Here is an 18,384-nt window from a genome sequence, read left to right as displayed (position 1 = left end):
CACATTATAGAAATGCAACTTTGCTTGATGCAGCTGAGCCTCCTCGTAATTCAATTTTATTCATCTTTCACAAATAAAATTTTCCAAGACATTCAACACCTGTCGGCTGGGCAAGTCCGAGTGCATTATCGTTTACAACGGTCAGTTGGTAGGATCCCTGAGCACAAAATCGGAGAACTGTTGCCAAAATTAAAAAATATTAGGAATAGACTCGGCTCTTGTGCATTGCTGCAGCAGTTCATCTGTACTGGACAACAAGTCCATGAACGCTTCTTTGGACAGTCTGAAATTTTGAATAAATCTATAAACAAAACTTATAATTTCAACAATTTAACAACTTATTTAGAAAGCTACACTTACGTGGTGGAATTCATTTCCAAAGGATGTGAAGCATCTCACCCGTCTTCTACTTCTGGTTAGCTACAGTAAGCTTTCCTCTTCATCTGACGAATCATCAAACCACAATTCCGTTGTAGTCATACTTTTATTTTTAATATTTGCATTTAATAACTAGTTCTGCTTTTGTTTATTTATTTATTTTATTTGACAGAGTATTGGAAATGTGCTATTGTGAACTTTTGAATTTATCCAAATTCACAATAACGCTTGCCTTCATCGAACGCGCATCGTAATACCGAATAAAAATTCGTTCGATCAGCTCGTTCGACCACAGTCGAAGATCGAATTTGTCTCATAATAGGGGCCTATGTATTCTATGTGTGACCACAATTCATCGCAACTGATTTAGCTATATGTTATACCCTATGGCCATCAGAGGGTTGTGTCTCCGCTTTTCGGTACACCTTGTGGCTGTAGCTAGTTATTTAACCACTGCCGCTAGATGGATCTCCTAAACATTATCTAAGCGAGGATAGGCGTTTTTTTTTCACGCGCAAACGTAAACGTATACGCGTGTATAAAAAACATGGCTATTATACATATTAAAAAAAGTACCCCACCCCACCCCCCCTAGAACGTAAAAAAGCAAGAAAAATTAAAAAATTGATTCAAGGTTCGATTCGAGCTCAAGGCCAGAACAATAATTTTTTTCTAATTATTGTTATTTTTTAATTTTTCTAAATTTGAAAAATTGTATTTTGTTTTTGGAATAGTAAGTAGAAAATTTTTCAGACAACCTGCCATAGCTGCGCAGATAGATCCATTTCGAAGGGTGCTAAGCCTTCATCATCAGTACGTTTTAGGCATGCTGCGCTAACCATTTAGCTATACAGGCAGGTTGTCTGAAAAATTTTCTACTTACTATTCCAAAAACAAAATACAATTTTTCAAATTTAGAAAAATTAAAAATTACAATAATTAGAAAAAAATTATTGTTCTGGCCTTGAGCTCGAATCGAACCTTGAATCTTTTATCAATAGGCCGATAAAAACAAAAACAAATTAAAAAATTAGTAAAAATCCGTTTTGTGATAAGAAACTACTATGTAGATTAGTATTATATACTTCATTACAGTCAATACAAAAAAGTTCCCCCCCCCCCCCCCCCCCCCCTGGAACCACGCATGTGCCATGGCTTCGGAATGTACTGGACTGATGAGTTTTAGCTCAAAAATTAAACTGAGGTTGCTCCTTACAAGAACATGTTAAATGTTAACTTAATTAGCTCATTATTTTCTCAGCAGTACAGGCGCTGGCTTCTAGAACTTTAATTTCTAGTCTGTTGAGTACATCTTAGAAAATTAATCAAGAAGCAACAACAAGATTTCAACTATTCGTAAAACTTTACAGCTAACCATTCGGATAGCGCTGATCTAAATACCGATAAACTTAAAATTCCAATGACAACCAGGGTACCCGGCGTTGTTTGGGTTGAGCAGGTACTAATCTAAATAATAAGGTGGTACATTCCTTTCCGTTTCCCAAAGTCAAGCAATCAGTTTTAAGCTTTCTGTTGACCTTCTAACTTACTTAATTGGCGTTTAACCGTTTACACGGTTATGGCCGCCTAACAAGCAGCGCCAGTCGCTTCATCGCTGTGCAAACTGGCGACAATTGGTAACACCAAGGAAATTTAAATCGTTTTCCACCCGGTCCTTCCAGCGGAGTGGGGCGGCTATCTTCCTCTGCGTTAGTAGGCGAGTTCCGATAAAAATACTTTCTTAGCCGGAACATCATCTGTGCTGTGTTTTAATTCGCTCCACTATGCTGATTTCTTCGTTAAGCTCGTACAGCTCGTACAGCTCATTATTATATCTTCTTTGATACTGGCCGTCAAAGCGTAGAGCTCCGTAAGTCTTTCAAAGAACATTTCTCTAGAACACTCCCAGAGCCGCCTTATCTGATGTTGCGTTGGTCTATATTTCTGTGCCATATAGCAGTAGGACGATTACGATAAATGACTTGTAGAGCATGATTTTCGTTTTTCGTGATAGGACTTTACTTTTCAATTGCCTTCCCTATCCAAAGAAGCATTTATTGGAGTGATTATTCGATGGATTGAAAGCTGATGTTGTTATCTATGTTAAGCTGGTTTCCAAATAAACGAAATCGAAATTATGGCTGCGCGCAGTGGCGTGGTTGCCAAGGCGCAGATACGCTGACTCTTTGTTTGATAACAACAGGTATTTCGTTTTGTCCTCATTCACCAATGAACCCATCCTTGCCGCTTTTTTTTCCAATTTGTAGTAAGCAGAATGTACTGCGCGGGTACTCAGGCCGATGATGTCAATGTTTAAAGCATACGCCAGTAATTGCACGCTTTTATGGAATATTGCTCCAGATCGGTTAAGTTCTGCAGCTTCTATAGTTTTCTCCAATATCAAATTTAAGAAATCGCGCGATCTTTTGATCTTCACCAATGTTTATTCTCCCACTTTTTCCTCCCTTATCATTCTTCCCCTCTATAATTTCCTTTAGAGATATACGCCGCCGATTTTGATCGTTTTTCGCACGCCGCCTCCGAATATCAAAAATATCGGCGCGGCGGCGGCGGCGGCGGCGTCCGGCGCGTTTAACACTATCGAAAATTGGTCGGATATGGTCGAAAGTGGTATCAACGGATGCGCATCACTGCCAGTTATAAGAAACTAATTGCGAAATTTAACTCTTCCTAACTGTTCAAAAGTTATTTAAAAAAACGCTTTCGATGTCAGCTTAACACGGACTTTGCATCACCCAATTTATCAAGTTATTAAACAAAACACTGAAAGAAAAGTTACATAATAAATTTATATGCTTACTTTGCATATTTTTTTTTTTCAAAAAATTCAAAATATAAATAAATGAATGAATGAGTGAATGAATAATAATGAAAAAGGAATTCAAATAAAACGACCCAAGGCGACCATGTTTTCAAATTGTCCTCAAGTTGTTGAAAAAAGCATTATACCCAAAAAAGGTGCGAATTTAAAAAAAAAATGTATATTGCGATTGGCTGAAAGAATAAGCGAAATCAGTGATGCAAAATCCTTTAGTAGGTTCTAGGGGTACAAAACCTCCTTTGAAATGATTCTTACCTCATACTTGAGGATATATGTACTCATGAGAAGGGTTTAAAAATCAATTGGGCTTACATTCAAACATCTGTTGTTTATTTGCGAAACTTTATAATAGCGTTTGAAATGTTAATTTTGATTTTCACACTTCATGATTCAATACCCAAGTCTCTTGGTTTGACACTTCTTAAAGTTGGCGGCCATATCCCCAACTAGCCCAGTCGTGTGAATCACATTGATTATAGCCTACCAATCAAGTTTAAATATAACCTACACGTTACGGATCCTGTAACAAATGTGAATACTTAGGCACATATATTTACCAGGTGAGACTTTGTCCTTCGGAAGAACACTCAAAGTGGTGAAGCAAAAGCTTTCCCAAGACAGTCGAGCTAATGATAGTGTGTGCTACTACCCTAGCCTTGTCGACAGTCGAACTAGCCTGCAAACTGAAGCTACGCGGTCATCCATAATGAGATCTTATATCATAAGGCTGGAAAACAGCAGTTAACACCTTTCAACTTGAAATCGGTCGACTTTCATTCTAAAATATCGTTTTGATTTAGCGAAGACTATTGAAATCAATGGTGTGAACACAAACGTCTGCAAACTGCGGTCTACATTTTAAAAATTTGATCCAGGGTCCTTGTAAAATTTTAATTATGTAGATGCGTAGAGGATTATATGATTTTCACTCATGATTTACGCAATGACATCCACTTAGACTGCTTATGATTTCGAGGACGGCATCCTTGAGAGAATAGTCACTCCCTAACGTTTCAAGGTGTTTCCCTCGTGTAGCTTGGCAGCATAGCGCGTAAAAACATCCGTTAAAAGGTCTTCGGAGCTACACCTAGAGCTTCTAGGAAGGTGACGTCAACGAAGGTATGAGTTCGAAGTCGCAGTCCTATAGCTTCTGTGCTGGCATATGGTGTGCGGGTCAGGAGGCGTGGTAGCGATTGGTGGTCGGGATTGCTACTGTTCGCACATCGGGAATTGTAGCTCTTAAAAACACTCGAAAAAAACTGGAGGCGCCCTGTGCCACGAGAGTCATCAGTATTAATAGACCATTAATAGCAAGTGTAAGTCACCTTTGTGCGTGACTTGGCGGGCCACAAATGATTTAAAGAAATTGTGCTCGCGACGATTATTAGGAGTTTCCCCTAGGTGAAACTACGCTTTGCACGAGATATGCAGACAAAAGTGTGACGATTTTATGTATCTCTATTTCTTTTCAGCAGACGCAGCAGTACCAATTCCAAAGACCGGGGTTAGGTTCGAAGCCTCTCTGGAGTAAGTGAACGAGGGACAATCCTTCCGCAAGGAGCTACTCCTGAACATTTTTGAAAGGTCTTCGAGATCTTGAGACACAAACCCCGGATCTTTCCGAAATGGCCAACTCGTTGATTTCCTTAAATACATACAAACAAAACCTTTCCTAAATATTATTTTTTTAATTAGAAAAACCAAGCTTTTTAAAGTAGGAACACCGGCGTAAGACGGCGCGCCGCCCACGCCGCCGCCGCCGGTATATAATAGAGCCTACGCCGCCGCCGCCGATAAAGAGATCGGCGTAAACCTCTAATTTCCTTACCTCATCTAAATTTTCATCTCTATCTCCCTCTCTATTCCCATCACACTCTCCATGCGTGTCTTTATCTTCACCTGCATCGCAATCTCAATCCACATCTCTGTCTTGGTCTCCTTATTTCTGTCACATTATGTCATATTCCATCACTGTCCCCTTCTTCATTTATTTCCACATGGTCTGTTACTTGGTTGCCGTTCACATCACTTTCCTAATTGTCTTTACCTTTACTTCCATCTCAAATACACTTCTGCCGTTAGATTTTTGCCTTTTAGAGAGATGCCTTAAAGACTACTATTTGTAGAGAAACTCTACATTTTAGCACATTATAACGATCATTTGTGCGATAGGTATGGCTTCGAGAAGACGGGGATAAGGCTTCTGTAACTGACTGGAGCAATTTATGGTTTGCTTCTTTAATATTTGCCTACAAATAGTAAAACCTACAGTTTTATGCCAGCTTCCACCAAAATCTGTTGAAGCAGATGCCTTTTTGCTGAGAAACTTTTTTAGGTAAAAATATACTCGAAGGGCTTGCCAAACTACCTGTTGAGGAGGCATTTTCATGTTTCGTATGAATCTTCGACCTTTAGTATGTTTAGCATGTATTCGAATTTTTTCGGAGATTGATGTCTACATATTACCAGACAAACAATTCTAGACAGTTCAGATGTATTCTACTACACTCTCTGAATCTACTTCTTTAAACCATAAAATTCGGGAACTGTAACGTTTTCGGCAACGAATGGTTTGATGTATTTTTGCGCATATATCCAGCAAAAGACCATCATCATCGATAACACTCCCCAAAACCAGCGGGGAGTGTCTCTATCGCTACAACAACACCAACATGTCGCTTTGCAACAAGCACTCCAATTTAATACATAAAATGATTTTTTGGTTGGCTTAAAATCGTGACACTTTTTACTTAAAATTTTATAGATTATTTATAGTAATAAACCATTGTTAAAATTTTCAAAGGCAAATGTTTAAAGTGTTTTAACTTACCTTGAAAGTAACTTTTTGTTCTTAAATAACTAACAGACAGCCTTAAAATGCTCAGTCGATCCAATTTGCTAAGAATATTTTGTTCAAATGGCAGCAACGAAGCCAACAAATCCAATTCGGCGTTCAAACGTTCACGATGACGTTTCGACGGATTACTTTTCGTAACGCCATCTTTGGGCGGTGGCTTTAAACTGAAAACAAAAAATATAGTAAATATAGATACATATTTTTAGAGCGTTAAAATTATGGGAAATATATAGCTCTTAAAATAACGAATTATTAGTTTGATTGAAGCATGCCCTTCTAGGAGCATACAATTTTCTTCTGGAGATGACCCCATCCCTGTGAAGATCTTACGGAGGCTTAATATGGCCGATGTACGTACGCCTTGTATGGATACCGTGGGGCCATTTTCAAATGCTTGTGACTCTCCAGGCAATCCACTGGATTTATGATAAAGTGGTCAAGCCGATGCTCTTATATGGAGTTTTGGAAACTGTGTCACAAACTGGCTTGGGGTAAGAAATTCATTTGGGAAGAGTGTTTGGTAAACTTGTTACGGGTGGACTCAAGATTGACTTGAAGCCTAACTGGGCCTGGGAATATCACGCGCAGTGAGCAGCGCACTTCAGGAGGGGTTAAACGTAATTTTTTACTTAATGCTCTAAAGGTTTCCTTGGAAACAAGCAAATACGGACACGCGGCGTAATTGGATGGCATGAAAGGCGATACCAACCATATCACGGCGGTTGCTAAATAGAAGATGCAGAACATACCCTATCCGTGAAGAGAGGAATTGTGAGGAAGGCCTAGACCATGAGAACATGATTGTGCTATGGAATGCAGGACCCTAACCTAGACAAAGACAGGGGCATTACAGAGTCCACACATATGGCTCGAAAAAGAAAAAGGTAACTGGAGCTGGACTATACTCCAAGAATCTCCAGGTAAATCAGTTGTACCGCCTTCCTGACTCATGTAGTTTCTTTCAGGCGGGAGGTTTATGCCATAGAGAGAACAGCGAAACTGCTCCAGGGCAGTACGGACTCAGACACCAATGTAAGCGTTCTTTGTCGACATTCAGGCCGTCTTAAAGGCATTAAAATCCAAGATGATAAAGTCAGACATAGTGCGGAGGTATCCAGCCTCGCTGGCGTCCATAGCGCATCTCAGGATTTCCCTTTGCTAGATCCCTGGGCACACCGATATTAAAGAGAATGAATTTGCAGGCGAGATGGCTAGAAAAGGTTCCGAAATGAATGGACATAAACTAGGCGTAGGATAATCAAAGAATATAATATTAAAGAATATAATATTAGGGCAACGGACTATTGACCAACCGGGATGATTCCGAAGGCTCAAGCTCCTTATGGCCAAGTTTGGATAGGAAAGGAACTAGCTTCCTACTCAAGCCAAACAAAGTGGAAGTGTGGGAATTCATCATACACGCCCCTCAACCAAACCTAATTTACATAGCATACTCTAAGATTTTAGCCCAAATGATCTTAAGTGCTGCTTGAGCTCTACCTCTCCCACCTAAATCGTCTTGGGCTCATTACTTCAATTGCAAATACTAAATGAAAGAACTCCATATTTAGAAAGATAGAAAAATTGGCGCACAACCACGGTGCCACAGAGCTTAATTTTGTCTTCCCTTATTCAGTTAAGCACATTTTTTAACAAATCATCTAATGACTAACTTCACTGAAGATTTAAGAGGCACTTTGTAGGGCCGCTATGGGTGACGCGACGTACTACTCGATGGGTGATCTATGGATATTACAACTTTCACTTCTCACTATCAATCTCCTGCTTTCCTTTGTATTGGCACTAAAATATGACATTAGACCACCCTAAGGCTTGGTGGTTAAACAGATCCTTTCCGCTATAGTCGGGCTTAAGACAATTTTGATCATCATTTGAAGCATTTCGAATTTTAAATATGAAGAAATGACTGCACTTCTTCAGAACGGCAAAGAAGAAGAGGTTGAAACACAGTAATTTGATCCGAAATTTTTAGCGCACTCACACTACGTAAACCTACTTGTAGTATTTCTGAATTGATTTTTTCTTTGGATCACAGGGACATCTAGGAAACTGTTTCACAGATAAATTCGCTAGACAGAGTTCGACCATGCAGATTCTTCCTTACCAAGATGGCTTAGATATGCCCATTGCACAACCACCGTCAAGCCGAAGTAATATCACGTTACGTTTACACCCTAAGTAGGTATAAAATTTACACACTTGTAGGACTAACTGAACACTGCCTTAGAAGTACACATGCAGAAAAGTTGCTAGAGGAGATTTAAAGAGAATGAAATGGGGAAACGGTGGTGGTTCACCTCATTTGCAACTTTCTAGGAACTCCCTTTCTGGATAATCGGCACTGGGTCGCGGGGTATGACATCAAGGACTTGGTAGCCTCTATCAGGTCCTCAAAATGGTTCGAAGAGAGCAGCCAATTCAACCTTACCTAAGAATTAGATTTGCTTAAACTTTAATAAATTAAAATAAAATTTAGATTGAGAGCAAAATTATACAAATCGAACCTAATTCGAAACTTCAACGGCATACACACACATAAGGATTGATTCCTTACGGAAAATCCCACATGTGCTTGATTCCATTTTTCTTGCGTCATTGCGCTCGATTTACTATTGAAATAGTATTTAAGAAAAAGCAGACGAACCTTAAGCAGATGACGCGTTTAATATGGTCCTACGAATACTCGGAAGATGTTGAACAGAAAGACGCACCCCGCAGAGGGGGTTGATGGCAGACAGCAAGAGTAGCGTACATAATTAATAATTACATTTATTACCGTCATCGATTAACCGCAAGACAAGAACAAAAAAGGTCAGTCAGCTTGGCGGCCAAAAGAGTCAGCGCTTGTTGTTGTTATTGTTACTTTCATGTTTTGTTGGCTGATTGGTTTGTTACTTACCAGACACGTAAGAGGATAAGAGGATTTTAATTTCTGTAAATCGCACATTTCGACTGAGCAACCCCCTCGGCATGGCATAGCGTCAAAGCAAAACTACAACTGCACAACCAGCAAAATCCTAATTGACAGAGCAAAATGTATGCATTGTGGTATAACCCACAGCCAGGGGTTAAAATCGATTAGCCATGCCCACTTGATCCCATAATTACAAATGTCAGGGGGAAAATGTTGCGTCAGAAGGAGATAAAAATGAAATGGAAAAAAAAAAATATGGAAAAGCATATTGTACACACACACATGTACATATATAGTACATTTGGGGTAGAGAAACAACACCGGAGTTCATATAAAAGTTTGTGAAAATGAAGTAAAAGAAAGGAATAGTTAAAGGATAAGACTAAGAGAGTGGGAGTGAATTGCGGATGACACATGCAGAAAAGATTCCTTAAGGTAGATATACAAAACGATACATCGTAAAATATTCAAAGAGGAGAACGACAATGAACTCTCCTAAATAGAATGGGAATTTCTTTTGGGACGGTTTTAGAATAATTTTGTTATATAGTCGATATTGTCACCAACGAAGCGAATGAAAATTGTGTCGAATTTTCAACTTGTCGAGTTAAGAGCGGTAAATAATCAATTAATTTTCCAGTGTATATATAAGGTTCCAAATAGGATTAGGACTAAGCTAAGAGGGGTGACCCACTAGGAGTAACCTTGTACAAAACGTCGGATAGGAATCAGAGAGTAAGTTGTAGTGGAAGCTCAACGTGGAAGCGAGTGAAGATGACACCTCTGACAGTTTATGCATGTAAAATAATGCTGAGATGTAGTTTGGACCTATCGTTTTCCCTTTCTAATTGAGGTTTTACAGTGATTGAGAAGCCTATCCCATATTATGGAGTCCTTGCTTGGTGGACGACCACACAAAAAAAAACCTGCCCCTAAAAAGTAGAGTGGGTATACAGACTTTCAATGCATAGCATCAAAGGAATCCTGTAAGCCGAGTTGATACGGTCAACCATGGCTCGTTACTGCAAGACCTGGAAGGGTTTACCCTTCCCCCATGTCTTAAAAGGTGGACCGCAACTTATCTGGGTGGTCGGCAGGCATCGGTGTAATTTAGAAACGAAACATCAAAACCAAGGAGAATTAAACAAGGGGTGGCACAGGGTGGTGTCCTATCCCCACTTTTGTTAAATTTCTACATATCTAAGCTACCTTCACCACCGGAAGGAGTCACAATCGTTTCCTACGCCGATGACTGCACAATAATGGCCACAGGCCCAGGCCCAAAGATCGATGCGCTATGCAATAAATTAAACGGCTACCTCCCTGGTCTCTCCAGTTTTTTCGCCTCGCGAAGCCTGGAATTATCACCGACTAAATCTTCCGCGACCTTATTTACAACATGGACGTCCCAAATGTCGACCATTTTGAAAATCCACGTCGATGGCACTACGCTACCGACTGTCCTACACCCCAAAATCTTGGGTGTGACGCTTGATCAGGATCTACATTTTGGTGAGCACGCAGCCGCAATTGTTCCGAGAAATCAGAGCCGTAACAAAATCCTCAAATCCCTCGCTGACAGTACTTGGGGAAAAGATAAAGGAACGCTCATGACTACATACAAAGCAATTAGCCAGCCGATTACGTGCTACGCGTCACCCATATGGTCGCCAAGCCTAAAAATTACCCACTGGAAGAAACTACAGGCCTGCCAAAATACTGCTCTCAGAATCGCCACGGGCTGTCTTCTTATGTCCCCAGAACACCATCTGCATAATGAGGCGAGAATACTCCCCATCAGGGAGAGAAATGAGATGCTGACCAAACAGTTCCTGTTGAATACCCAGAAACCTGGGCTCTCGCGGAAGAGGAACGAGGAACTCCCCAGGGAAACGCGAGTCACTCTGGCTCAACTTCGTTCTGGATACTGTAACAGGGTAAACTCTTACCTATACAGAATCAACCCCGACATAAAAAATGTATGCCCCACTTGCAATGTGTCCCCAAATGACACCAACCATCTCTTTAATTGTAATGTGGAACCAACGCCTCTAACACCCCTTTCCTTATGGTCCACCCCTGTTGAAACTGCAAGTTTCCTTGGACTCCCGTTAGAGGATATTGATGACAATTTGTGATCGGTCGCGGCTATTAGGTGGGGCGAGCATTGCTACAACAACAACAACAACAATCCTGTAAGCCACCTCGACGTCTGTATGCCATTCTATACATCGCATATGTAGACCTGGTAGGGAAGAACATCGCTTATTATGTGAAATATAGAATAACTGAAAGGACGTGACGGAATGTTTGTCAAATTAAGAATTTTCAAAGTTCCAATACATTCTTTCTCTTAGATGTATATATGTAGGTATATTCATATTTTGAGAAAGTAGCAAATCATAGCAATTTATTTAATTAAATGAAAAAACGTGATCGAATCAAAAATAATGGCATTGAATCAAAATTGAATCATAAATTAGTTGTATTATTCTATTGAAAGATTTTCGCAGAATAACGAAAAACTTTGCCTAAGTATTGAAGGCAAAACAAATTGCACTAAATTGAGGTAAAACACAATAATTGGCTAATAAATGGGCACAAAGAGAGATTAGATAATTAGATTGAATGAATGAGTTGAGCGAGTGTTTTCATATGTGGTCATTTATATGGGCATAATTCTTAAGTCGAAATCTTAGAGCAGCGCAACGGGAATTAGAGTAATCGTTGCTTGTGAACTTGTGATGAAGGAAATATTTTAACCGTTAGCAACATAACTAAGAGGGGAAAAAAACAAGTAATACAAAAGAGCCGGAAGATTTTTGATTTGCGGTGGTAAAAAGGAATGGAATGCAACGTTATTGATAATAAAAATGTGGGTTAGGGAGTTCCCCGAACAATCACAAAATGTCCTATTCTTTCATGCATTTAAAAAAGTTTTGGGGGAATATTGAACTTGGCAATTCCCGGTACAACTGACCTGACACTACCTTCTGTATTTCACTGTCGATAATTTGTTTACTATATTTTGATTGGGTCTATAATGCGCTGCCATATGACTAAGGCGCAAATTATGTATAACGCAGTGCGCCATTTCTTCTCGTGTGAACCAAAATATCTATCATATAAGAGCATTCATTCACTTCAGTGAGTGACAGTACACCTCAATGCCTTTATGAAACTTTTGGTATTATATTGTGTTGGCTGTGAATGTGAGTGGCTGGCGAAATTGTCACGGCGTCATACATAATCTGGCACTAAATATTCTAATGATATCACACTACTCGATGAAGACAGCGATCAACTCAAAAACAGAGTAAGAAGATTAGCACGTGCATAACAAGGAAAGCCGGTAGTACCCATCAAAGTTTCAGATTTCTGACTTAGCTGCCCATTGATCAAGGTGTGCGATATATAGGTCGTTACTTCATCAGCCCCAACGTTGCATTGACCATCGAAGTGCTACAGCACCGACATAAGTTTAAGTTCATTTTATTTCACAATGACGTTAAGCCCCAAGTAACATTTCAGTGCATACTGCAAAGAGGTAACTTAGTGAAGACCCTGTTGTATAAAAACTGTGTAATTCGACCCAAAAAATTCAGCCCAGATACCATCGTCTTTCTATTATTTTCAATCCAACTGTATTTACATTTCCCTGCAAATGAATAATGGAGCTTTTAATTGTACCATTGTAAAGAGTCTGATGGTATGCATTCCACAAAAAAATACTGGAGTTGGATCTTGTAATTTGAAGCTAGAAACAAAATAGTACTGTTCTCAAATATCGTTGTATAGTTATTCGTCCCAGAGCTGCGGTCGACGGCTACAATTGAATATAGCAAACAAATCAGACATAATTTTAAATCTAGAAGGTATAAATCTAGATATTCACAGTGCACACTTTACGCCGAAACACATGCTTCTCGGCATACCTTTCAGCAGAAAAAACTGCAGGTACTACGCCACAAGACATTACTATTTGACCGCGATAGAATCACCAGGTGAACTAAATAAAAAAAGACAGAAGATGTACGCTATCTGAAACGGCAGGGATGTATTTTCAACGGCGAAAAGGGGTAACATTTTTACCCGCTTAAAAAAAATTGTAGGAGAAAAATAAATAACTTGCTACGAAAGCCCTTACAGAAATTGCTTTTTTTTTCAGCATATCAACGCCACCTAATATCAATGTAAAAGGGGATACAAAGAACATTACTTTCAGCATCGAAAAAACTAAAAAATTCAATTTGGCCACTTAAACTGTGATGAGCAGTACAACTCAATGGATGCGGCCAAAGTAAACTGACCTCAACTTCTACAGTTGAAACTTTCATTGAAAAACCGGATGTAAAAGAGAGAGGTGCTATCCATATATATTACTTTTTTATATCGAAGCCCCCTTTCCTTCCACACGGAGTTACCATTGTGTCCTACGCCGATGACTGCACATAAATGGCAACAAGTCCCGGTCCACCTATCGATGAGCTATGATATAAAATCAACGACTATCTCCCTAGTCTTTTTAGTTTTTCACATCACGAAATCTGACAATTTCGACGACAAAATCTTCGGCGAGATTTACAACATACATAAAGCAAATGTCGACCATATTAAACATCCAAGTCGATGGCATTACGCTACCAACTGCCTTACGACCAAAAATACCGGATAAGGATCTACATTTTGGCGAGCATGCAGCTGCAACTGCACCAAAAGTCCAGAGCACCAATAAAATTCTCAAAAGTCTCTTGCCGGCATCACTGGGGGCAAAGATATAGAGACCCTCATAACCACATATAAAGCAATTGGCCTGCCGCTAGTATTCTATGCAACCGCAATATGGTCGCCGAGCTCAAAAGAAACACACTGAAGGAAACTGCAGGCTTTTCAAAATACTGCGCGTGCCCATAACTGCTACTTGATGTCTTCTTATGACATTAAAACAAGTTTCAAGTTTCCTCGGACTCACGTAAGAGGATATTGATGACAATTTTTGAGTAGTCGCACCTATTGTATGAGGCGAAGCACTGCTACAACAACAACATACCGTTACCCGATTAAGGGCTGTTTTCTCAAGGTTTATACATATTTTTAATAAAAATATTTTTTAAAAATTCTTTTTGCTTTATCGGCCTATTGATAAAGGATTCAAGGTTCGATTCGAGCTCAAGGCCAGAAAAATAGTTTGTGTTTATGGGGCAAATAAATTTTAAAATTCACATAAGAAAATTTTAGTGTTGTTTATAATGCCATGTGTTATTTAAAACTAGGTATACAACGCCCAGTGCGGTCAAAGGTTAGGTTAGGTTAGGGGCTATCTGATCTGGTAAGGGAAGCTCACTTGGACATCATGAAGGTCCTTTGCTGTGGCTATAGTGGCTATAACTACTTAGAGAATCATTGCATAGCAACGATATAGTTTCTAAGGAGACAAATCTCAACCTTGGATAAATCCTCTGGAGGATCAAGTGAATCTCGACCAAAATACTTTCGCCTAGTTCTGGCAAAAGCTGAGCAATCAAGCATAAAGTGACTCGATGATTACACCTCATCATCCTTCATACAGCTGCAGTATGGTGGTATTACTAGTATATTGAGACGCAGCGCATGGGTTCCCATCGGAACTACCTTGTCAAACCATCAAGGACCATCGATAGATGAGCCTTAGTGAACCCAATCATTTCGGCAGACCTCCTGCCATCCACTTCCGGCCAGAATGATCTTGCTACCCTGCAAGAGGTGGTATTCATCTATGGAGGAACGGACCACAGGTGGCCAGTGGTATGTGGAAATCTCTACATCATCTTCATCCGGTTAAATTGTGCCGATGCGGACTAAGGGATCTGCTTGACAGTTGCCCGAGGTATCACTGCCCGGGACACAGATAATCTTAGTCATAAAAAATAGTCTGATTCGGTCGTAAGCAAGGTCAGGCACACCCACACCCGGACTTGGCATGGCGTAGCCCAGGGTTATTTTTTATAAGCGCGGCCTAAGTCCGCCAACGCAGAAAGGTGTTCTGCGCAAAAATACTATGGATTTCACCCCCGGTTTCGGAGGGACCCGCAGGTCTTTTTTCGGTTTTTCGTTAATATCTTTTGAACGAGTTAAAATTTTTATTTTCCGGTTTCGGATTATTAATACTGTTACGAATATTAGCAACACTAAGGGGTACTGCCATCTCTAAGCCGACGCTAAGCATTGACTGTATGCACATCAATAGCCGTGTTTTTTTTTTAGACGTAAACGTCTATACGCTTAAACTTTATATGGAGTGCTAAGCGGCAAACTTTAAATACACCTCTGAAATTGCTGCGCATAAAATTTGTCCTACTAAATTTCAATACGCATTATACACAGATGTAACTGAAATATGTATCTTTGTTTCGCCCTCTACACTAATTATATGTATCCTATGTGTGTCCACAATTCATCGCAACTGATTTAGCTATATGTTATACCCTATGGCCATCAGAGGATTGTGTCTCCGCTTTTCGGTACATCCTGTTGCTGTAGCTAGTTGTTTAACCACTGCCGCTATATGGGTCTCCTAAGCATTATCTAAGCGAGGAGGCGTTTTTTTTCACGCGCAAACGTAAACGTATACGCGTGTATAAAAAAACACGGCTATTATGTCTACACATATGTACGTACACGCAGCGGAGAAGCAACGCACAAATACATGCAGATATCTTATCTGAGATATGCAATTATAATTGGGGAAGTGTCGCTCACAAATACACGCGCATATGAGAGCTATACACGTACATCTGTAGTTATAATTATAGCAAAGAACCAACTAGTAGATTCTAGAACAGAACCGCCTAGAAATGTCAACGAGGAAACCTATAACAGGCAGCAACAGTAGAGGAGCGAGATTCAGTTGGATTTAAGACGCTATCTAGCGAGCAATAGCAGTATTATTTTGAAAATCAGTTTCGTTTAAGCAAGCTATCAGTTGCGAATTATAAGTGTTATTTTCAAGTAGTATAATAAAGACCATTATTGCATTATTCAATATTGGACTTATTTATTCAACAGTTTAGTGATTCGAACTTAACAGAAGGTTGCAAATAAGAGGATTATTTGCAGTAAATTCGTTACAATACTGATGTCAAGGCGCGTCGTTTGACACCTCTCTCGATATTTTTGGACACGTATTAGCAGTGTCATGCCGTCGTATAGAATGCCATTTGATTTTCACTAAAATTATTCTTTGAAAAACTATTTTTATTCCTATTTAATTTCGCTTAAATTCGACTGTTTCGTTTCTTTTAATTCATGAATATGTGCAGATACCTATATAAGTATGTAAGTAGGTGTATATGTATGTATATGCTTACTATATTGCCACTCCTAATTTACAGTTCGACGCTAATATTTCTTACGTATAATTCGGGCAAAACACTCCTCAACAACAAAGCGGCTATCGTCCTTATTTCTCCTCACTCTTGCTATTTTCTGCTCACTTTCTGTGCTGAACACCACCGTTGCTGCAGTCTGCGGCATAAATAATTTACTACTAAATTAAGGTTTGCTTCACAAAAACAACAACAACATAAACATGCCTACGTTCATACATAAAACAAAAATAAATTGTGGGCATTGCGGTTCAGTTCGGGGGTTGAATAAAATGTATAATTTTCTTATTATCTATAAAACCTCGACGCTAACGGCAACAACAACACCAAAGCACAATACTCAGCAACAACAAAGAAAGGACATTAAAAATCCCAAAACTCTACTAAATGTAAGCAAAATAAAAAAAGTTCAAAACTTTAATGTAGCTTTATTTGCATCAACCGAACAATGGAATTGTATAAGAAAGTAGAGAAATTGAAGGACATGAAAAGGTGATTTTTTTGGTGAAAAGATGTTAAGGTAAAAACATGTATTTATAGGTAGATATGTAACTGCGTATACAGATATTTGAAAAATGTTGATACCCATCTACATATTCCGTTGTTACAACGGCTAAATATTTGAGTTATATAAGTTTCGAATCCTTCCAATGGATAACTTTTTTAAGTAGAGCAAATCCTATTTAAATGATGCTCACAGTCTATGTTCTTGGAAAATGCACCTTGAATATCGACTACTGAGTGGACAGAGGGTGACATCGTAACTCGGCAGGCAGTTCGATATGTAGTCGGTATGTGCTGTCTTAATGAGCCTCTCTTTTCTAGATTACTTAATTGTTTATATAAGAAAAAAGATGACATTAATGCCACCAAAAGACGGATGACTTTCTACTAGAGTCAACCCTGGGGTATCTTTGCCAGCTACTTTAAAATCTTTCTTATCTACGCTAACTTGCATAAGCAACTCTTCTTTGAGCGCCCTCATTAGGGTTATAGCCAAAATACTGTAGTCATGATGAGTTAAGTGCTGTGTGTGCGGGATGGCCTATAAGGTTTAATGTGGTAATATTTATCGTTCCTGGGATGGCCGGGCTAGTACTTTGTTGTTATTGTAGCAGTGTAGCAATTGTAGCAGTCTACCTTAATAGTCCTTTCTACCGGGACGTAACGGATCTATATCCGGCAAAGGACCATCACCATCGATAACACTCTCCAAAACCTTCGAGGAATGCTTTTATCGTTAATACAACAACAGGTCAATAATTCCCAGACCACCTTCGATCGCCTCACACCTGAACTAAGGGCTTTATTAGCCGGCTGGCTATCGGAGTAGATGTTTAATTCTCTAACCATAGTAGTATTTATCGGGAAACTTCGAGCTTCCCGCTTAAACTAGGATGAGCAGTAACATTTTATGGAAACAGGCAAAGTAGAAACTTTAGTCAACTTTAATTGCATTTTTACCTTGCACTGAAAAAATTAGAGAACATTTGAATAAAATAAAAGTTGGAATACATTACCACATAAACTTATCAGAACACGGCAGTCCACATTCCATCCAGCTTGGGTAACCGAACTAAGCTATTTACAATAATCAAGGAGGTAAAGAAGAAGCTAATGATAAGACTGTATCGGACGATCTACTTTGGAAAGCCAATGATGCCAAACTAGTTGGTAAGAGGTTACTTAGGGAGAGCTTTTGAAATCACTTTCACACAGGCACCCTGATTAAATTGAAAGGAGGGTCGCATCAATATTTCAACGTACTCTAATGCCCTATAAGGCGTAACATAAAAGGTAGCTACTGCATTTTGATAAACCCGAATAACGTGCAGACCATGTGCACTTCACAACGTTTTTATTCATGTACTTGTAATTTTGTCATAGCGACAGAAATGTCACAGGCAAGAGCTTCGAAGAAATCGCCGCAACTGACTGACTGTGACGGCATCTGCGTTAATATTGATTCATATTGTCACTGCGATTGCGATTATTGGCACACCTGTTT

At 39.4% G+C, this 18,384-nt stretch overlaps 1 protein-coding gene across 1 annotated transcript in view; it reads right to left on the bottom strand.

Annotated features, from left to right (window-relative positions):
* ss (spineless) overlaps positions 1-18,384 on the bottom strand; it is a 268,611-nt gene that overhangs the window by 147,385 nt on the left and 102,842 nt on the right. Inside the window, exon 2 of the mRNA XM_067759847.1 lies at positions 6,051-6,241. Coding sequence (XP_067615948.1) covers positions 6,051-6,241 — 191 coding nt within the window. The remainder of the gene's footprint in view (positions 1-6,050; positions 6,242-18,384) is intronic.

Source organism: Eurosta solidaginis, chromosome 1 (assembly GCF_040869045.1).
Source record: "Eurosta solidaginis isolate ZX-2024a chromosome 1, ASM4086904v1, whole genome shotgun sequence".
NCBI lineage: Eukaryota > Metazoa > Arthropoda > Insecta > Diptera > Tephritidae > Eurosta > Eurosta solidaginis.
This window is presented reverse-complemented; position numbering and strand designations above follow the sequence as displayed.